The sequence below is a fragment of the Triplophysa rosa genome, linkage group LG13 (assembly GCF_024868665.1).
Source record: "Triplophysa rosa linkage group LG13, Trosa_1v2, whole genome shotgun sequence".
NCBI classification, from domain to species: domain Eukaryota; kingdom Metazoa; phylum Chordata; class Actinopteri; order Cypriniformes; family Nemacheilidae; genus Triplophysa; species Triplophysa rosa.
In genome coordinates, this window is record NC_079902.1 from 14,259,449 (window position 1) to 14,282,374 (window position 22,926).

The window sequence follows — 22,926 nt, forward strand, 5'->3', positions numbered from 1 at the left end:
TAAAGCATTTTGTGCTCTTTCACATTACATTTTCAAAGACAGAATATACATTTCTCCACAGTGAACTGTGTGGACCCATCATGTTCAGGCCGTGGTTCTTGTCTCCATGGCCAGTGCCACTGTAACTCAGGCTGGACCGGTGCAAACTGTGAGACACAGCTTTCTGTCTGTCTAGAACACTGCTCTGGCCATGGCATGTTCCAGAGTGACACCAGCACCTGCATCTGTGAGGTGAACTGGACTGGACCTGACTGCTCAACAGGTAAGACAGTGATTCCTATTAATACTGGTAATTTACTGACCTTGGTCCTGTTATGCATTGTATTATACAGCCGTTAGTTCCGGTCCTTGAATCTTGAATCTGGACGAGAGTTGTTGCAAGGAGGCTGGTATAGGACCATGAAAGTACTAGTACCTAAGGGTTGTAATATTTCAGTTTAAATTTACAATACATTACGAATAATCACATCATATGCTGTACCATAGTTCAATCTTAGACTTAAAATAATGCATAATATTACATTATTTGTGTCATTATACTGCAAATTCATAAATGACAATTGAGACATGGTAATAAATGACATTGGAAATGATTGTGGGCTGTGAAGGTTGTCAAGGGCACAAATGCTTATGTGCCAGCTGTATGTAAACTTTCATTCTGCAGTTCCCATGACAGTGACACATCTGTATGTAACACATCAATCTTACCGAAATGTTGAGAATCTTCTCATGTTGTAATCCCTTGTTGATGTCTATAAGTAATTGGTGAAAAGAAAGAGAAATGCAGCTGTCAGGCTGTTCCCTTAGAGAGTGGTTTGAGAATTATGTCAATGCAAGTGCCTAAGACGCTGGATATATGGGAATTTGTGAATTGTACATTTGAAGGGAACAGCTATTCTTGCAGTTATCAGAATGTGTTAGTAAAATAGAGAGCACTACAGATCCAGTATAATGTGCTTGATATTCCACTGTTACAGTCTGAGCTGTTTTAAATCTACTGTATAATTTTTTATGTTAGCTCAAGTTCAATGAGCTTTTTTATTGGTTTACTTACAGTAGTAAACCAATAATTTGGTAAATTGCTAAAATTTGGTTAGTATTAAAGGAATTCATTTTTTATTTACTCCCATCAACGATTCTTCTTAGCAATGAATCGCATAAATTAATGAAACAATATAACAATGTTATTGTGCAAAAATGTTCAAATTAAACGTGAAATTGAAACTTTTACTGATTATAAAATAATGAAGATGCTTTGCTACATGCTTGCCCAGAGTAATTGTGGGCTTAGAGTTGGACCACTTCAAGTTGCAGGTCTGGTCTTGAGAGCCACAGGAGTCCACTTGCTGGCACAGTTGGGGTTTTGTCTCTTCATTACCTCCACTGTTCCACCTCAATTAAATAAACTTTAATTAACGTGTGTGTGGCGTGGATCGACCCGCCTCCCGCTGGAACCTGGAAGTGCTAAAAACAGATAAACACCTTGCTGCTAATGAAAAATTGATTGCATCGACTGGCGTGGAAAAAGAAGGCTGTTTAAAAAAAATTAAGGATTGAATGATTCCACCACCCCTTCACCCTTCTAGAACAATTTAATATTCCAGAGAGCCAGCACGGACTAATCAGACCCTCCAAGGTCTCGCACCTGAGGAAAAGATTCCTCTGGAGAGGGACGACAAAAAGAGCTCCGGCGTCAGAGCGACTTCACTTACGTTTCACTCAATTTTAGTTTTGTCTATTTGTTTATTTGGATTTTGTTAGGAGGGCTTGTTTTCACTCCAAAAGTTGCTTGACAGAATAAAATGGCTTAATGGAAGACCAGCTCTGAACTTGCCTGAAAGGTTGCCCTAGGCAGCAGTGAAGAAGTTTGAAAAAGTCACAGGTGTAATTTCTACGCAATGATAAATTGGCTCCAGCATGGCCTTATAAAATCAAAACTGCCCTGGGCGGTGTTATTTCGAAAGGGTTTAAGGAGTCGTCGAGGTGATAGTTCTAAGGACATTATGATTAGTCGAAATGAAGGTGGATGGGGGCAAGTCAGCTCTGTTTCCCTTGTTATCTAGCATCAGACTGTTTAGATGGGCCTACGCATTGCTGTCTGGTTGCAGCATGCTTTGAAGCTACCGGAGAACTTCTCTTCCCTTAATGATTCTAGCTGGATTTCTAACTAACTCAGACAATACCTGATTTATATGGATTTATGCAAAAAATACATAATGAAAAGTGTAAATGCACTTTTGAAACACAGACGCAATGTGCCGTTTGACGCATGCAGATGTAATCTCAGGAATACAAACGCTCGGTATCTTGACCCGTAGGTTGTTTAAATACATGCAGATAGGTGTCTGACTTGGAAACAGACATGCAGATGTAATTCTACACTGTGCATGTTAATTCATTTAGATTAATGGTCTGCAGCCCACTGGGAAATTTTAAGTCGAAGGTAAATTGAATGTATAATATAAACTGAGTAATGAAGTTGTTATAGCACCATCTATGGACTCAAGTCTTTCCAATTTGAATGTCTCTGTAGGATAACAGAATGCACAGTGTTTGCTGACACTTGCAGAATATGGCCATGCTTTATGGGTGTAATTATCTATTAAATACATAAGAAACTGTTTGGCATAACGCCATATTCATTAAATTAATTTTCTTATGCTCCCTTGACCCTCAACCTTCCAACTGAATGGTGTCTTCTGAAATATGCTGAATTCTATTATAGTATTTGAACAAGGAACCTTGTAGTTTTGTTTTTACATTTTTACAGGCACTACATCCTGTGGTACGCATAGAAACATGACACACAGGGTAATTTTTAAAAAATTACAGTTTGCCCTTGAAAATGTGTATGAGACATTGAGACGCCGTGTATGAATGTGTGTGTGTGTTTGCACGCGAGTGTATAGTATTTGTTGATAGATGCTCCGGAGAGCTCTAGAATGTTAGCAGTCACAGCTTGCGGGATGACAAGTTCAGAGTCATTGTGTATTGGCGTTAGCACAAAACTCAGATCAGCGGATTACTGCCAATTTCGTACCCAAACATTCAAGTACAATCCATCAGTGAGAATTAAAGTGCCAAAGATGCAGTCAATATAATGTAACACTGTGATGTTGTAAAAGAGATTAAGTTTTACATTTGTTTTGCCAAAACAGAAAACCTTTAGATGAGAGGTCATCACCATCAATTTTTTTTAACATAAATGATATCAGCAACATTTGTAAAGTAATACAATCTAATGTGGTCTATTTCTATGAATAGGTAGAACACTCCTGCTGTAGATGAAACACAAAGATGTCAGATGTTCAGATACTGTAGTGTTGCTTTTAAGCCCTCTTCTTAGTAAACCACATTTTAGGAGCTCTAAAAACAGCCAACTAGGTTTGGATTTTGACAGACAATATTATGACCTACATTGCTAGAGGCCATGTGCTTTTATGAGTATGAGTTACACACGTGCCTGTTGACTTACACGCCACATCTTTTGTCTCAGAAATGTGTACGACGGATTGCAGTCCTCACGGTGTATGTGTCGGAGGCGTGTGTCGTTGTGCGGAGGGCTGGTCGGGGACAAGGTGTGAACAGGAGCTCTGTCAGTGTGGGGAGCACGGTGTGTGTCGAAAAGGAAAGTGCGAGTGTCACCAGGGTTGGACCGGAGAAAACTGCAATATTGGTGAGTGACGTTACAAACTTTGCTGGGATTGATTTTAAGTGTCATAATGAAAAGTGTCATCATGTTGATCGTTTTAAGATCAAGCACATTGTCAACATAAAGTACAGCGTTTTCATGAATTTATTAGGAGAGCTCACAGGTTGGCAATTAGCTAGCTGTGAATAGCTGCGTTTTTTAATAGTTCGAAAAATACAGAAAAATTAATAGAGCTGTTGTGGCAAATGTGAATGACGTGTTTTCTTTTCTTCTCTCTCTCTTTCACGTTTTGCATCACTTCAGCTCACTTTCTGGACAGTAGAATAAAAGGTACAGTGGTTTCTTTCATCAATCATGTTTTACTTTCTATGCGACGTGTGAAATAATCATAATTCCCTCTAAATTATATTTTAAATACCGTTTAAATGGCATTTTTGTGGAAATAAACCTCTTTTAAATCAAAAAGCAGATTATTGGGCATACACTCTGCTTCTGCTAAAAATGAAATAAAACCATCATCCCTGGCTTTCTCTAATCGAGCTCTTGAACAGTGCAATGCAAATATCACGAAATGTCATATTTGCCGAGGAGAGGATACGGCGCGGCATATTAGGATGTGTAACCAGCAGAGGATGCTTGGGTTGTCTGATAGAAATGACTGACACTAAGATCACCGCGTTTGCAGTATAACACCCCATGTTTAATTCTTTTCCCTGAATGTCTCTTCATGATAGCAGACTGGATAGGATATAGAGGTAAAGGTCATGCTGCCCTGAAGAGAGCATGTGGCTCTGACCCCTCTGTCTCTCAAGCATGACATTCATTATGTCTATGTACTGTGTATTAATGTGTCCCTCCGTGTATTCGATTCCAGGTTTCCTGTTTTGTAAAGTGTAACTGTAGGCAGACACACGCACACAATCATCAGTCAGTCCATGCACATACTGTATATACGTTCACATACTGTCCCGAATCCCCATTGTCGTGCATCTCACTGTCTCGTAATGTAATATTTAGCAGCTGCTAAGCTCCTTTAGTTAAGCATTTCCCTCTCTGATTTCCTTTGACTTCACACATTCTGTGACAAAGGATATGATCGAGCACCACAGTATACTGTCTGATAAACTCTCTCCGCACTTGTGCTGTTCAACTCAGCATGCTGTTGATTCACATGGACACTGCTAATCTGATGTTATTCAGCAAAAAGATTTTAAAGATTGCCTCCAAAATAAACGCTTCATTCCCCGTAAATAATTTTACGTAAACGTTCTTTTCCCAGAAACAGAATAGAAAGGAATGGAAATGTAGTTTGATCATTCATTCGAAAAAAATGTAGCTTATGTTATATCCACAAACCGTTTCATGTGAAATTACAGCTGTCCCTGAGTCCTGTCCGATGTCTTTAAAATGTCAAGCGTTTGACTGACTAAGACACATTCACCATGTTTCCCCCTCATCAATTTTAAAAGCTTCCCTATCCATGACACATCCCGGCCTCTGATTGGTCAGTCGGTGTAACTGATGAATTTGTCCCGGTAGACAGTTGTCCAGGGCTGTGTAACAACAACGGCAGGTGCATTTTGGACCAGAACGGATGGCATTGCCTCTGCCAGTCTGGATGGAGAGGGGTCGGGTGTGATGTCGCTATGGAAACCCTTTGTTCTGATGGGAAGGACAACGAGGGGGGTGAGGAAATTAAGAACGTCTTGTTTGTGTTCATAGAGATGCTTTTAAAGGACAATGAAAAAGTGTCTGTATATATGTGCATAAATCTATTCTATACTATAAAACGTCTAGATAACTTCAAAAGCATATATATAATGTAATGTTTTTTTCAGATGGCTTAGTGGACTGTATGGACCCAGACTGTTGCATTCACAGCAGCTGTCAGGGTCAGACCTACTGCAGCGGAGCTCCAGACCCCAACACAATGCAACACCGGAGCTCATATACCGCAGATTCTCTGAGTTTCTATCAACGCGTCAGTTTTCTGGTGGCGCCGGGCGGATCCCATAGTCTGCTAGGAGAAAACACTTTTAACAGCAGGTTAGAAGCTCTTGAACTGATCAAAATTGGTCAACTAGGTTTTGATTTTGAAAGACTGAAGAGTATTACGACCTGTCCTCCAGTGGAATAGAGAGCTGTGGGGTTTTTCCAATCCAGCCAAGAAATGTTCCAGTTTTATCTTTTAATTATTTAAGAACCTGCATTTTATAGAGGTTCTTTATTCATGTTGTATTGTATCAAATTTAATACGTTCATAAAAATGAATAGATTAGCCTGTGTTTTGATACTTTGATTGACTGTCCAGCTGTGAAAAAATACAAAGTATATGTATAATATAATATTAAGCCTCTCTTACATGGCTTGTTTTCCTGATAATGTGCCTATTCATATTTTATTTATTAATGATGCAACATATTAAAATGTATATGCATTGACAGTCCTTTGGGCTGTGCAAGTTATTGTGATGCTGTTTGATGTATTTCACAATATTTCCAACAATCTAACAGAGGTTTTTTGTAACGTTTTGGGGTCATAGATCTAATAGCATGTGAAAACAGAGCAAGGCTCTCACACTCTCACAGAGTAAACAATCAGGTTTTTCCCCTTTAATTAGAATTCAGAACCGACGGTTCCCCTTTTGAAGACTTCATGTTGTCCTATCTAATTTCTTCTGCCTTCATATCACAGAGAAAAAGTCATTCGCACTATTGGAATGAGCTGTACGTAAAGCTAACAAAGCATGCACTTTCGGAAATGGTTACTTTTTCTAGTGGAAAAATTGAGCGGATCATCTTCGCGACTCTTCAATTTGGACTCTCGAGTGAATATGGTCTACGCCCTTTGGCTCTTCTCGGGCGAAGTTAACAATGTCTTCTTTTTCTTAACTCCTTAGAGTAGGACCAGCTGAGAGAGATGTGCTAGATTCTCCTGGTATTTGGTTGATGAAGCGTTTGATTATGCCTTGATGAGGAAACATCTCATCCCGCCCTGGGGTTCTTTTTGTCTGCACTTTCAGGAATTATCGTGCAATTAGTCTAAAGATTCAAGATTGCAGGTCAGCCACTAAATGCTGCTTGGTGCAATAATTTGTGCTGTAATTATGCCTGTTAAGACTATCAAAACAGAAGAGCAGAGAAAGGTCCGGTGTGTCAGAGGTCACATTGATTAGACAGTGAAGAATGAGAAAACCTAAATTCTTCACATGTGTTACCCTCTTTCAGTCCCACTTGGTTTCAGCTGACCCTGAAAATCAGCGGGATGAGCAGGTATGCTTTTAGCCGAGGAGTCGTTTGCGTGCTATTGAGTGTGTTGTTGTTTGTGTTTACAGCCTGGTGTCAGTCGTGCGAGGGCAGGTGGTGACCACCGACGGCACGCCGCTGATTGGGGTGAACGTGTCCCTCCTGCATTATCCTCAACAGGGTTATACCATCACCAGACAGGATGGCATGTACGTATAAATATGTTTTACATAGACGTCGACAGGCACTGACATACCCACAATATGTACATACACATAATTATGCTAATACCCATCCTTAAGTTAGTCAGTGAGAAAACCTTTTGCATAGTTTATGCAAATTTGTTGTATCTTCCTACTTCCCATGCACATACAATTTCACCCCAAACCTCATGCTAATGTTTCTGTAGCTCCCAGGCAGCACACGACAGTATGACCTAAGAATGCCCTTTTATGATCCAAAAAGATTGAATTTGGATGTAACGTCTTTATATTCCGTTGTTGGAAATGCTACTTTAAAGCAGTCATTAAAGTATTCGAACAGTAAAAGTTGAACTTTTTCTTCCGAGTTGATTCTGGGTCTTACTGACCTTCTTGTACCTTTATAATAATCCCTTTAGTCATTATCAATCATTACACAGACTGGTAGTTAATATGAGTCATCTGCTCGCAGTCACGTATTTCACGTATGTGTGTGGCTACCGCAAAAAAATTCTCTTCAATAGAGTTAAATGAAAAGAGGGAAGAGAGATAGCTATACATCTCTAAAGAATAGGTGCCTATGTTGGGGATTATCTGATATTTCCAAATCCCTCTTTAAAACCTGCACACAGGGGAACGGGCTTCAGATAATCGTGCTTGTTCAGTGCTGGTGTCTGCGTTTGGTCAGCGAGCGTGTCCGAGGGGAAGCATAGAAGAAGAAACAGCTTCAAGGGCTGACGGTCTGGAACGGTGGCCCAGGCTGAAAAGGGGACATAAGCAGTTAGAATTTTAAAGAAGCAGTGCTGCTCGGATGTGTATGTTTGTGAATATATCTGTGTATCTCTGGTGTGTGTGTGTGAAGTCACTGCGTCGTTCGTCTCTCCCCTTCCGGGCAGGGGAGTCAGATGCTCATATAGAGCACAACTTCAAAGAGACGCCCCTTCATTTCCAAATCTGTACCTACCTCCTCACTACGCCACGCTAATTAAAACAAGTCCTGCACAACCGCTACCTCTAAATCTCTCATCCAACTTCCCCTTATGTAGAAAGTTACATCACATCTTTACCCCTCCTCTCATCCACTTATAGAACATCTAAGCTATCCAGTGAACTTCTGATAAAAGCGATTGCCTGCCCTGTTATTCATCTCTGTTATTTTCATCTGCTTTTCAAGTTACTCCTCCTAAAAGCGGCTACGTTTTAGCGGTGGATATGGAACGCAGACTAACTAAAGCGTGATGAAGCTAACAAAGCATGTAATTTGTAGAGGACCCGTGCGCTTGTCAGTATGATAACAGGAAATTAGGAATAACAGTTGCCCTGTTGCCTTCATATGGTCTCGCACAAACACAACTTGTGAAATAGGCTGAAAGCAAACCTTATGAAATATTAAGTAAGTGAACAACATTGGCTGCGAGAGTTACCTCGAAGCCAACTAGTGTATACACAAACATGTGGCAACAATACATAGTTCTAATAAATAAAATATAAAAAGATATATATTTAAAATAACATTATTTTTCAGGACATGTAGCATGGAAATTGTTAATAGTTAATGTCATGCTTATGTACATGCATCATGGTACTACTATGGTTCCTTGGAGTAACATAAACACCACAGTTCATGAATATAACTGTATGGTCATACATCATTCTGTGGTAATACATATGACCACATATTTCTATCGCTAACCTTTTTTTTTTTTAAGTCAATAATGTATTTTCAATCACATATGGGCTGTGCGCTGAATAAATGTGCTCTTTTTACCTGCCAACAGGTTTGATTTATTAGTGAATGGCGGCACGGCATTGACGTTAAGTTTTGCACGTGCTCCATACCCCACTGTATATCGCACGGTGTGGTTGTCATGGAGAGTCTTCTACGTGATGGACACGCTGGTGATGAGGAAAGAAGAGAGAGAGCCACCAACCTGTGAGTTCAACAGCCTCGACAGACCCTCACCCCAAATCACAGCGTCACCGCTCTCCACTTTCTACCGCAGCAGCCCCGAGGCCAGCCCCATCATTCCTGAGACACAGGTGAGTCATACCGCATCGCATCCGAGAGTAAAATAAGCCTCGGCATGCTTTCTCCTGAAAATCTAAATAAATTTGACTGCGTGCCTTAAGCCCATCTCAGCTGTATAATTGAATGACACTACAAAATATGAGAGAACTCTATGATTTTCCACATATACCGTAGAGTCGGGAATACCAGACGTTCTCATCAGCGCACAGCTTTGAATTAATTATGAAAATGTCTCCTATATCTTGTTCCTGCAGCCCAAATAATTCACCATTTAGACTTTTAAGGCTATAAGTGGAAATCAGTTGGAATTCAAACAGAGATGTGTATATGCAAGGACGTTTATATAACGTTTCATACCAGTGATTTGAATGTTGAATGATGAACATGCTCGGTTAACCCTTGAAAAACCAGTGCATTTATACTGCAGGCTATTAACTTTCTCTCCTGCACACATTTTAATCACAGGTGCTTCACGAGCAGACAGCCATTCCTGGAAGTGATTTAGGTTTAATATACTTAAGTTCACGTGCCTCAGCCTACAAACCCGTTCTGAAGGTCATCATGACCCAGTCCAGCGTGCCCTTCGGCTTGGCAAAGGTCCACCTTTTGGTGGCTGTGGAAGGTAGAATGTTTCAGAAGCAGTTCCCAGCTTCACCACGGCTGTCCTACAGCTTTATCTGGGACAAGACTGATGCTTACAACCAGAGAGTCTATGGACTAGCAGAGGCTGTAGGTAAGTAAATGAACAATGAGAGGAAACTGAGATCTATATAAAGCTCTCTATGTATGAATATATTATTAACTTGGACTGATTAATCTTTCCGCCCAGATAATTCTGACACCTGCGAGATGAATCTTGATAGTAAAAGTCCAGACGATTACGCAATGAAGGATTTTTTTATTTTCAACTTGATTTTCTAGGAATTTTGAAGTAGTTGTTAATGGAAATTAGGACAGGGGATTTAGGACGATTGTATGGTTTTATTTTAATACCTGCACAAAAATGTATGACCTTGCTGAAAAAAAGTTTTTTTACAAAGCTAAACTTCTGTTCGGTTAAATAATGTACAGCATGAGCTTAATTGTTTTCCATCTTTAAATTAAACCATCTTTTGCTAAACCGACACAGGGTTATATATTTAGGCAATAAATAAAATCTATAAGCAGCTACACTTTTCAAATCTATCATGTGTATATTGCTGACTGCTATTTGCATGTATAATTAGCCTGCAAATGAAGCGCATTGAGAAATATCGGCCTTTAGAAGGTCACAGACACATTTGGAATATGTTGCTACTGTATGACCGGACAAAAGTATATCTTCCCTTCGTTCTGTATCTGACATCGTTACTGCACCAGTTCTCTCATTTAATTGAAAAGTCCAGACAAGATAAATGATGCTGTTTGTCAATGCCACACATGCTGTGCAGATAAAGTGTCACAGAGAATAAAAAACACAAAATACCCTTCAAAAAGTATCCCTTGATATACAGTCGGATATTTTTTGTAGATGCTTTTTATTAAAACATAAATCCATTTTGATGTATCAAATATCATTTATGCGTAATTGATAGGTTTTGCTTGATTTTTCTATGCCGTAGTGTCCGTCGGCTTTGAGTATGAATCATGTCTAAATGTGATCCTATGGGAAAAGAGGACTGTCACCCTGCAGGGATACGAGCTGGACGCCTCCAACCTAGGCAGCTGGACCCTGGAAAAGCATCACATTTTGGATGTGTGGAACGGTGAGAATGGCTCATTATTCCCCGCATGGTGGTTCCAGTGGCGTACGTCCCCTCGCCAACTCAGGGGTCAGCGCCTCTACCTACACTCATCTCCATAAATATTCATCTTAACGTGAAATATGGTTCATTGCCTCATTTGCACATAATAAAGGCGAGTTTGAAAGGGCTAATCGCTCACAGTGATGACAGATTAAATCGGAACCATTAACACAGCGTGCCAAGTCAGAGCTGTGCTCTGTAACATTATGGGGGGACATGATTTGGCTGAATGAACTTTATCCAGTTTTCAGGCAGAGAATGCATACTTATAGCTTAATTCAATAAAAGTGCCATTAAAACACAACTGTGAATATGGAAATGTGGCCTTATTCCACCAGACGGTTCCTGTTCCTTTGTCTTCATAATGAAACGAGGTGACAGGGAAGCACATTCTGTCAGCTTAAATCTTTACATCCTCATACATAATGGCATCTTTTTATTGTTTGGAAATGACGGGCACATTTCGAGTCGGATCCAGCAGGCTTTTTTGAATGTGCACTCTGCTGAACATCCTACAAACACAAGATAAGACTTACACAGGTGCGGTTGTTTCAGCTTGTTACTCCGGAGTTAGTTAGTGTAAGACCATCTGATTTTGCTTTCCTAAACCAGTGCTTTACAAGGATTTTAAGCCTTTTTTGATTGCAGAGTAAATGGCAGGTGGCCTTGGGATTTCCATCATCCTTAATCCCACGACCTGCTGAACAAATGGTCATGGCCGCCTGCTCAGCTCTTATTTTCACACCTCCTCACAGTTTATCTATAAGCACCAATCCTGTCCAATAAGGTTTAAATTCTTATTTCACACATCCAGCGCCATATGGATTATATCTTTGAAAAGAATTGAAGATTTGTAGAGATACAGAGGATTATATCATTATCTTATTTTAGATTAGAACATTATTAAACGCTTTGATGTTGGCTTTGTATCATTTAATAGTTAATGCTGATCATCATCTGTTAATAGCACATTCAATTGTTTTGCCAAATCTAATAGGATGCAGAGGGTGGAAATCATTCATTCTATAAATTTTTGAATGCTTTCATTACATTTTAATGAAACTTTGTGGACTTTGTGTTTATACTGTTCATGCCTTTTGGTTAGCTTCTTAAATTCATAGACTTTGAATTGAAGATTAACTGCATTGTTTTTGCCAGTTTTGTGAACTAAATCTGTCAAAAGCCTCACAGACACAGTTAAAAGCAATGGAAGAAAAAAGCCTGGGAACGGCATATTCTGATGGAGAGCGCTGAGGCATGGAGCGTCTGTCCTAAACCTTTCAACACTCTTAAATATAAATCCATAACATGATTTGCTGTTTGGTTTTTTCTGCTTATAATTCTTAGCTATTCCCTGTTAGTTTGTGGTTAGGTGAATTTTATATTGGAAGACTCGGTATTTGTCTTTAGCTGTAAATCTTCTTAAACATTGAAGGAAAAATAGCTCTTATGCAAGCTTAAGATATAAATCGGACTCCACCGGTAAATCAGAGGTACATAAATTAGATGAAAGCTTTAGCACATTTTGGCGTGCCGCCTTTACCTCCTTTATGATATAGTGCATTTCTGTATATCAAAGAGCATGCATAGAAATCGAAGATTAAGAAAAGCATGAAGAACGTGTGAGAACTTTAGTCAGTTTGCCAAAGGGGGACCTGTATTGAACAATCCCATTTGTCTCACTGCCTCATATTACAGAGGCACTCATATGTGCTCATATAGATTTACACATCGGATTAGTAGTCAACACACTGTGTGCATGAGTATGTATGTCACTGTGATTTCACTCCCACTGCTGAGCTTTCAGCTGTCCTTATAACACAACCATACACTTGGGGCTTTTAAATATTAATCACACTCTCTTATATAAGCGTCTGTATCAAAACTTTTCGAGTTTTTAATAAAGCGAGTGCTTTGACTGAAGCATCTTTAGAAATGCTCCAGAACACCTGGATGATTGAATATTCAGCTTGTTTGCTTGACATTTACCAAACAGTGCTATTTATCTCATTGCTATTTGATCAGCATATTTGCTCGGGGAATAATCGATAATCATAAGCATTGCATTACCAAAGATGACATTGAATGGAATTTCCATTTCTGGAATTTGTTGCACTTCGATGCTTGAGTACATATACCTGAGAGTGACTCAAATAAATTAAATTAAATCTCCGGTTAATGAAGCCACAGTTAATGTCAATATGCCATGTAATTAAATTTGTGTGAAGTAATAGGCTACTAATGAAAAAATATTATTTTTTTATCATGTTCTCACTCTCATGTTATTCCTGTATGAATTTCTTTCTTTTGCAGAACACAAAAGAAAATAATTTGAAGAGCGTTGGTAAACAAACAACATTGGCCCCATTGACTTCTACTGTATGGACACAAAACCACAGAGACATATCTCAAAATCTACTTTTGTGTTACACAGACCAAAATCATATACAGGCTTTGAACAACATAAGGGTAAATAAATGATGATAGAAGTTTTGGTTTTGGATGAATTATTCGCTTAAATGTGATTATTTTTTGGTGCATAGTAATGTGATCCAAGACATGGCAACATGATTTGCCTTTAGTGATAAAAATAATAATCAATCTTTTTATGCATTTTTTTATTAATCATGCAAGATTTTTTATGACGTTTTGAAAATTCTGTTATCATTTAATCAACCTCATGTCTTTTTTTTAAACCTGTATGACTTTCTTTAGCAAAAAAACAACAACAAAAATATTGCTAAGAACGCCAAACAATGGCGGCACCCATTCACTTCTATTGTACAGACACAAAACCAGTTTAAGTCAATGGGTAGCGCCATTGTTCGGTTACCAACATTCTTCAAAATATCTTCTTTTGTGTTTGTGACAAGCAGAGCGGGACGAGAGCCGTGAGAGAACGGCGCGAGACCGGTGCAATGCGCAGCTGACGCTCATTATCACTCGCGTCACCGGCCTCGCACCGTTTCCTCGCAGCCCTCGTCCCGCTCTGCTTGTCACAGTGTTCTTCAGAAGAAAGCCATACAGGTTGGTAATAACAAGAGGGTGAGTAAATGATGAAAGAATTTTCTTTTTTAGGTGAACTAACCCTTTAAATTCAGCTGGAATGACTTATACAGCAACTGAACTGAAGTTTTAAAACTTTTTGACATTTTTAACTTTTAACTAGTGTCCGTATTATAGCACAACCTAGACACACAGAGTTGTGATATTTTCAAAACCTCTTAAGTATTCAAGTCTAAATATTAAAATCATGTGCAGTAACTTATTGAAAAGAGGTGTACTATAACTTTTCTAAGCAATTGGACTTCTACTGAAAAACAGTCTAAAATGTGTAAAAAGCTAACACATATAGAATTTCCATTAGGACCGGTCTATCATAAAACAAGCACTCAGAACATCTCAGCAGCGCTGGCCCTAGAATAATACTGATGATACAGCCATTCTACTGTTTACATGAAGAAATACAGCCACTTATTCTCTCAACGTTCAAACTTTTCTGCATGCAGCGTGCATCCAATTGCAGACAAATCTTAATGCATGTAGTTGTAATAGGAAGGGTTCATTATCGTCTTCTGTGTATTTGAACAGCAGCTCATTGTGTGCATAATGAGATTAGAGCAATGCGATGCAGCAATCATGCAGTAAGAGTAAGTGAGAAGAAGTGTCATTGGTTTGTCTTGTCATCAAGGTCAATGGCTTCGTGGAGTCACACTTAAAAGTGGCAACCCAGACCAATTCATCTTACTTAACGGAACATAGTAGAGCTTTGAATGAGAAAAGAGACTTCTATCGGGCCGGACGTGCGCAAGATCCCTTCTGACCATGTCTTCATTCCAGTCCTCCTCTCAATCAATTAATCAATGGCAGGGCCTAATCAAGCAAGAACAAATTGCCATGCACCCTGCTTAGCCGCACACACAAAGACATTAGCCGTGATTCACGCGCGCTTCGGAATAGCAGAGGGTTTTGGGCCATTTAAGCACTGTGCGAATTAACGGCTGGTATCAGCCGGTGACAGTATAGCACATTTGCAGCTGAAATGACAGTTATCACACTAAAGAAGAATGCTCAATGAGGCTTGGCACAGGATGCACTTGATTAGTTTCTACTGTGACAGCCAGGACGCGTATGCTATAGCGGTGCCGTAGTGTCTAGTTGAAAACACGGACTGTTATCCAATCTCTGACTAGACCACACTTTAGCAGACAGTCAAAAAAACGATCTCTGCCGTGCTTCTGCTACTGTCTTGTTTACGCCGCCAAACTGAAATAAATCAATCCCAGACGCGTGCGATGCGACAATGTATTTCAAACAGAACAGCTGTAGAGTATAGTTTTGATGATGCGCAACCACTGAGCCACTGAGGCGGCTAGTTACTGAGCTAAAAAAAGTGGCCGGCCAATGAGAGCGCAGTTTAGTGCAGCATTATTGATGCGATTAATAGACCAAAGCAAGTGTTGGAAGTCTAGCATGTTGTTCAGTATGAATAATTTATGGCCGTGGGCATGGCACTTCTCTTTGAAGTTCCTCTTTGAAGCCAACCCCAAAAAGAAACAAGTTAAATTTTCACAGGGCTGAAATATTTATCTGTAATGACCCGAGCTCCTTGCACAATCTTGGACTGAAAGTGGTGTTCAAGTGATTGAAGCGATCAAAGGTTTTAGGCCGGGTGCTGACGGGAAAATAAAGCACACACCGATGTAGACAGTTAGCTCTTAGGCGAGCAGAGTGTATCCAGTTGTTACGTTTAATGCTTGAGGACTGTGGGTTTGTGAGTCTTGTGACAGCTTCTTTATTGGTCTACAAGGCATCACACAATACCCTCAAACCTAAAATGCAATCATATTTTGTACTTTTGCCAGCAAAACATTGCTATTGTGTAGTCAAATGAATGTGTATGTGCGTTAATATTTTGCTTTTATGTGCTGAAATGTCTGTGTACAAACATGATGAATGTTTTCAATCTCATCTATTTGAAGATAATGGAAAGTTATAGTAACCAAGACCAGTACCAAAACCAAAAGAATGCCATTCTGCTTAAAACTAGACTGCTGAAGTGCTTGATTCATCTTAAAAGTTGAACTCTAATCATGCATATTCATGAATATGTTCATTATGGAAGCTCAGATGCCTTTAGAAGCTTAATTCTTTTTGAATCTTTCAATTTCAAAGTGCTACTTTAATGGCCACATTAATGGAGTTGCTAATGAAAGTTTGGTAAGATCGCAGCTCTAAGTGCCCCTTTTCATGAAGATGTCCATGGTACTGTGGTACTGTAAGAGGTCACGTGATACGCTTAGACCCTCCTATTTTACACAACAAAAACCTTTCTACCCTTTTCCACAGCTCTCTTCTACAGTATATAGAAGTTGTGAAGTCAGATGTGAATGACATACCTAAGCAAATGTTACATTTGTGGACACAATGTGATTTTATTTTTTAACATTCTTGTGATGGAGATAAAATAGCTTGAACAAACACACTTGAAGGTTGTTTAGACATCCTGGTAAAGAGCTGGTTTAAATTAGCACTTCGTCCAATTTGGCCAAAAACTGAAAATGGCCAATGCGGACCATGTGTGATTTCCAAAATGTTGTTTCCCTCCGGGTTTTCCACATCGTTGTCGTCAAGATAATCTCTGTTGGATCTGATTTCCCCTGCTGCTGGTGTTGATAGATTTTTCTTTTATTAAAGTACCCTGTGAAAATCAACTTTTCAATGTTGTTTATATGTCTATGCGGTGTTTATAATATGCTTTAACATAAACCATGTGCAAATTCGTCATTTTAAACCATTGCAGAGTATTTTCTCCATAGATTTGCAGTTTACCAAAAACAGGTTAAAAATGTAGTTTGAAACTGCCTCTGTTTATGACATCGTAACCCTGTAACCAATCATGTTAACAGATTTGTGCCATAGATATGTAAGGATGGTGCATAGACTCGGCACAGAAATGATCACTGATGTTTCAGCTCTGCTTCTGTTACACGAGCACGCACTGCTTAAATGTCGAATGAGGCATCTATGTGGTCCGAGCTCACGCGATCAAATTGAGGCGGGGACTAATTTGTATATTAATAAATCTGCATATAGACGGTTTCATCTTAACAACATAAACAAACGTTACTCCGCATGCGCATTTTTGTGACCCCTACTGAACTTCCGGTATGCATTCACAAACAGTAGAGTGCGTGTAGATTATTTCTGATAACAATCAAAAGAAACCGAGAAGAACCGTTACTTGGCTAAGTAATTCAACCGCTAAATGTCAATGTACCATGCGGTTTGTTTCAATGCGAATGAACTACAGGACCCATTCAACAAATTGTTTATTTAATAAAATGAACATACAACAGAATTCAACAAATCGTTTATTTAATACAATTATTATACAGTAAAATAATAATACAAATTAATAGTAACGTAAATTAAATAAAATATAAATAGTTATATTATTAAACACTAGCCAAACACAAACCAGAAGTTAACTGGGGTCAGGCACGCACGCGTGTGATGAAACGCTCTATACTAAATGAAACAAGGGTGTAAAATTACATTCAAGTCGTTTGAAGAAATTATTATCACAGATGATTATCAAATGCAGTGGGACTTTAAAGCATCGCACAAACACTTTAGATCGAAACAGCTAATTTTTTAACCTCCAAAGCACACTAGTGACAAATACTGTATACTGTAATGCCAAATACAAAGCCATCTTATAAGAGGATATGAATAAAAACATGCGGTGCAGATCAAATGTTTGCATTTCCTTTGAGACGTAGCATCTTGTACATTTTTCAAGTGCGTCTTTAACAATAGAAATGAATATCACTCATCTGTGGGGTGTTTTTATTTATTACTTTCACATGTCACATTTCTCAGGCCCTCTCATCGCTAACAGCTGTTCGCTAGAAGGACCCAAAACGGCTTCCTGTTGTGTGACATCACACTAACTTAATCTATAAAACAAATTATTGAGAGAAAATTATTCAGAAATGACAAGACGATGAAAAATGTTGTTTGTTTCTGTCTCTCTCTGTTACCTCAGGTATTCTGTATAAAGGAGATGGTGAGAATGTGTTCCTTTCCCAGTTTCCTCCCATCATCAGCACCATTATGGGCAATGGCAGACGCAGGAGCATATCCTGCCCGAGCTGTAATGGCCAAGCAGAGGGCAACAAACTGCTGGCTCCCGTGGCTCTCGCATGGGGCATCGACGGCAGCCTGTACGTCGGCGACTTCAATTACATCCGACGCATCTATCCATCAGGCAATGTGAGCAGTGTCATGGAGCTCAGGTGGGTGAAGCAGGGGGGTGATTATAAACATTATTCAGGATTCTCTATTACTGGCACCAGGCAAAGGCTTCCGAATATCTGAGGAGAGATTTTGAAGTGAAATTGTAAAAAAAAACAATTTGAAAAGTACAGTAGCTAGAAGTTTTAGACTTCTTACCTGTCATCACTTTTTATCCTTTTTCAGGTCTACCTATTCCTTGCCATTTTTATTTGTCATGCATTTATCTTTCTTTCAACACAAACTATCACACAGACTGTTAAGAAAACATTGTGAAATTGGTGTTGGAGCCTTTGTTGGATTGTGTAGATAAAGCACAGAAAATGTGGTCTGATTTAAGAGTTTGAGGTCTGAAGTTTACAGTATACAGCTGCTGAAAAATTAAGAGACCTCCAAAATCATTATAATTTTTTCTAGGTACGGGTTCAAGTAAAATGATCATTTTTGTTTCATTCTCTGAACTAGAGACAACATTTCTGCCGAATTCCAAATAAACAAAAAATGATGCAGGGCCCTATCATACACTCGGCACAATGCAGCGTCGGGCGCAACGCAAGTGTTTTTTGCTAGTTTCAGACTGACGCAGTTTTCATTTTCACGCCCGCTACCACATTGTTTAATAGCAAATGCATTTGTGCCCATTTGTGCGCACATGGGCGTACTGGTCTGAAAACGAGATGTGTTGAGGCACATTGTTCTCACGTTGCTATTTTGAGGCAACTGAAATAGACTGCGACATTGACCAACTGAATCCTGGTCTAAAGTCATTTAAACCTGGTCTAAAGTTATTTAAAGAGTGCGTTAGTAATATGCGACTAGAGGCGGGTGTGCAGCGTGCATAAATTCAGCTTATTACAGAAACGCAGCAGCACACAATAATGCAAAATATTACAAATAAATGGATTACAATGTAAAAGATTATTATTGTGGACATAAAGATAAAAATCCGGCTTGTTCTGTAGCGAATCCACTATGGCGCAAGCGCAACAGGCTCTTTAAGGGAATGGGAGATGAGACTCTGATTGGTTTACTGCATGTTTTGCCCAAAACACAGCCATGGCTCATTACGAGAAAAGGGACCATTTTAGACTTTTAGACCATTTTTCCCATCGTTAAACTAGCAAAAGTGGATTCGGACACGCCCAAAGTGCACTTGCGCCTTGCGCTTTAGACTCGCCTTGCGCTTTAAGTTAATAGCCATGTTTAAACCATACAATAGTAATGTTTCACATGAATTTTAGGATCAGTTAAAAATAAGAATAAATGATGGAATAAGCTGATTGTTTTCACAATGTTCATGCATCTTTGCATTCTCTCAGTCTTTCACGTCGCTGTTGCGTGACTTTCCTGAGGTTTCTTTCTAATGAAATTCAACAGACACTGGAAAGGAATACATGCCATAATACGTGCAGAAATGCTGATTAAAGGCAGCGGCTGTTGATAGAAACTAGTACGAAGCTATTAGTACACAATAGTACACTGTTTTACCTAAACTAATGTGTTTTCCTTTCCTTTTTCAAACAAACCAAAGAAATAAGGATTTCAGGCATAGGTGAGTCACACAACAATGCTAATTTACTATATGCAGAAGTGATTTTTGAGAGACGTGCATGTGTTTTATACAAGATTTTAGATGGTGAACATAATTCTTTCTATCAAATCTGTCATTCAGCCCATGACAATTTTTATTATAATATTTTAAATAATGAAATTTTATGTCTAAAGGGTATCCAGCCCAGTTATTACCGCCTGAAGATGTCAAAGCGCATTTTCTGTGAAATGTTTATACATCATCTTTTTATGACCGTCCACGAAAAAAAGATTTGCTCAAGCCATCCAAGTGCACGCTGAACTATGACGCGATGACCAACACTCTCGGCCTTTAGCTGAAAGAACAACTGTTTTACATTTTCACATTCAGATTTGACACAGGTCAGTGCCTTTGAGTGCGAATTGGATTTCAAACAGGATATCGATTGAATAGTTCACACTTGGCATCCCTTAAAACCGCTTTTGATAAAAAGTGAAAAGGTTTATTTAATCCCCGAGGAGAAGGTCACACATCTCCACACCGTCCTGCACGAAGTCTCGCCGCGTGGTCATTTAGCCGCTAGTGACACGTCTGGAGAGGCTGCACTAATTCATTCAGAAAGGAGCCGACTGATTGGAAGACGGAATTAATGAATGCAAATAAGCATAGCGTTATGAAAAGCCATCAGTTGTTGACAGTCATTAAGATGTGCACATCATCACCACATCTCAGAGAACCTTTTCCCGCAAGGGACGGAAAATGATTGAAATGATCTGGCTGTCTTGGAGTCGTCATCACAGCCTCTGCAAATACGTTCCAGTCACATCACATTTATTTCCTTTTTGGGCGTTCTTTTTTCTTCCCCCCATCTGTTTGATAGACGCGAAAAAACACTCCGCAATTCTCTCACCGTCTTTAATGATATTAATATTCTAATCAGTCTCTCATTTCATCTGCCATCTCCAATTGCAATGTCAAACCAATAATTTATGAGTCGCATCGCTCGGGCTTGACAGCAATCTAATGTCTTCTCTCATAAATCCATCTGTTTATATGTCTCTACCCAAGCAACAACCCCGCTCACCGATATTATCTGGCCACGGATCCGGTGACGGGGCAGCTGTACGTGTCGGACACCAACTCCAGACGCATCTACAGCCCGCGGGCGCTCTCGGGTACGTCAGCGCCCCAGCAGAACGTGGAGGTGGTGGCAGGAACTGGAGATCACTGTCTGCCTTTTGATGAAGCGCAGTGCGGCGATGGAGGACCGGCCACGGAGGCTCTTCTCACGGGACCCAAAGGTATTGCAAAAGTGCATTGTGGGATTGTTAGTGCTAAATGTAAATTCAGTGGAGTGATTTCCTCAGTGGTGGTTCCAACTTGGCAACAGGACCGAACTGAAGTGTCTGAGGCGCAGAATGCAGTTTGATTGACATGAAAGATCATCCCAAAGCACTGTAAGCTTTTAACACTGTATTATGTCGGGAGGTTTTTGATTGGCGCTTCAACCGGGGAAATGGGAACTGACAGCCCCAGGATAGGCACTAAATTATTTGACTAAGCCAGACACAATAGATTGATGAAGCTCCTCTGAATGATTTGTGACTCCACCGACATAAATTATGAAGTGTCACTCTTGTCTGCAGAATATAGACAACATATTTCAGCAACATCCATGCAACTCTCCATGCAGAAAAAAAGCTGTTTTCATAGTTTTCTAATAAACCGTCATTTACACATGAATGGATGTACTGCAGGATAGATGTAGATGTCATATTTCACACACAACTGTAATGTAGACAGGTATGGAATGCGTCCAATTGATGGGACGTTTTTATAGCGTGTGGCGATCCACATCGTGGACGTCGCCGTGATATGAAGGTGCATTCGTGCGTTTTCCTCAGGTGGGACTGAGATTTCTGCCATAGCCGTCCGTTCATTCTTGTGTTTTCATCAGACACACAACCCCTCCGTGGTACTACTCCATCAGGCACACATTTACCAAGAAGCAGTTACTATAGCAACCCTCACTTTCATAATTTGGGTTTAAAAGTGGGTTTGATGCTTTCCCACTCCAAGCTTTTCTCAGATACCCCAAGCAGACAAACAGACAAGGAGCGAGGAAAAGTAGAGAGCGGGAGAGATGCTGTAATACATCCTATTCCACTTTCTCCTTAAGAAATAATTCAGCAGTGGGAAGCAAGATGTGAATAATTGAGGGCAATGCTTTCTGCAGTGACCTGAATAATGGGAAGCCAAACACGACACATGTACCCGCTGTCTGCATCAGGCGAGCGGAGAGCGCTGCTGTGTGACCCGCACATTTCGTTCCTCTGCTCTTTTCCCCCCAGGGATCGCCATTGACAGGAACGGGCTGATCTACTTTGTGGACGGGACTGTGATCCGGAAGGTGGATCAGAACGGCATCATCTCGACCCTGCTGGGGTCCAATGACCTTGCGTCTGCTCGTCCCCTGAGCTGTGAATCAGTTATGGACATTCATCAGGTGACAGTGGAAAATGTTCAATTGATACACATTTATTATAAAATGAACAAATATTTAAATATCATTATTTATTTTGTTTCTTTAGTGAAAACGGAAAATATCCTTCTATATGTATTTTAACTGGTTTTAGCTGTATTCTTGCACATTAACCGATTGATAATTCATTCTGACAAGCCACAGAGCAAATATATACAGTAAATATATTGTCAAAGGGCTTAAAAATATCAAATATATGAAATATTTGTACAAAAAAATCCAGCACTACTGATAACACAATGACGTGATTTATTAATGTGATTCTGTCTGTTAAAATCCCAGCTTGAGTCTTTTTGTACGGTTTTCTCAATTAAATCATCTTGCATAATGCAAATAACATTCTGTGAATATCTTTAATATTGACTAAAACCACATCAAAGATTAAAATGAATGTTTAGGACGCCAACATATGTTGTATTTTTTAACAAAACAATAAAACAGTATCAATAAAATCACTAATTTGTAATGATTAAAACATTGATCATTTTATAAATGAAAATCTCAACATCTGGCCTATAATCATATAATAATAATAATCCTTTACAGCAATAAACACATTATTTATTTTTGTCATTTTTATGGCTATGACTACTTTGATGCTCCTAACCCACAATTAGATTACGCGACTTTATCTTGGATTTCAC

The 22,926-nt window shown here is 39.4% G+C and overlaps 1 protein-coding gene across 8 annotated transcripts in view; it reads left to right on the forward strand.

Moving 5' to 3' along the window:
- Positions 1–22,926, forward strand: part of si:dkey-237h12.3 (teneurin-3) — a 100,764-nt gene that overhangs the window by 67,681 nt on the left and 10,157 nt on the right. For 2 of the 8 annotated variants that reach the window (XM_057349144.1, XM_057349145.1), the window contains exons 11-24: positions 62–262; positions 3,497–3,676; positions 3,956–3,982; positions 4,387–4,407; positions 5,192–5,338; positions 5,491–5,698; positions 6,987–7,106; positions 8,876–9,137; positions 9,592–9,859; positions 10,728–10,937; positions 17,962–18,211; positions 19,741–19,761; positions 20,809–21,041; positions 22,092–22,246. In XM_057349144.1, coding sequence (XP_057205127.1) covers positions 62–262; positions 3,497–3,676; positions 3,956–3,982; positions 4,387–4,407; positions 5,192–5,338; positions 5,491–5,698; positions 6,987–7,106; positions 8,876–9,137; positions 9,592–9,859; positions 10,728–10,937; positions 17,962–18,211; positions 19,741–19,761; positions 20,809–21,041; positions 22,092–22,246 — 2,303 coding nt within the window. The remainder of the gene's footprint in view (positions 1–61; positions 263–3,496; positions 3,677–3,955; positions 3,983–4,386; positions 4,408–5,191; positions 5,339–5,490; positions 5,699–6,986; positions 7,107–8,875; positions 9,138–9,591; positions 9,860–10,727; positions 10,938–17,961; positions 18,212–19,740; positions 19,762–20,808; positions 21,042–22,091; positions 22,247–22,926) is intronic. The other 6 variants (XM_057349149.1, XM_057349146.1, XM_057349148.1 and 3 more) reach the window with 6 other exon arrangements.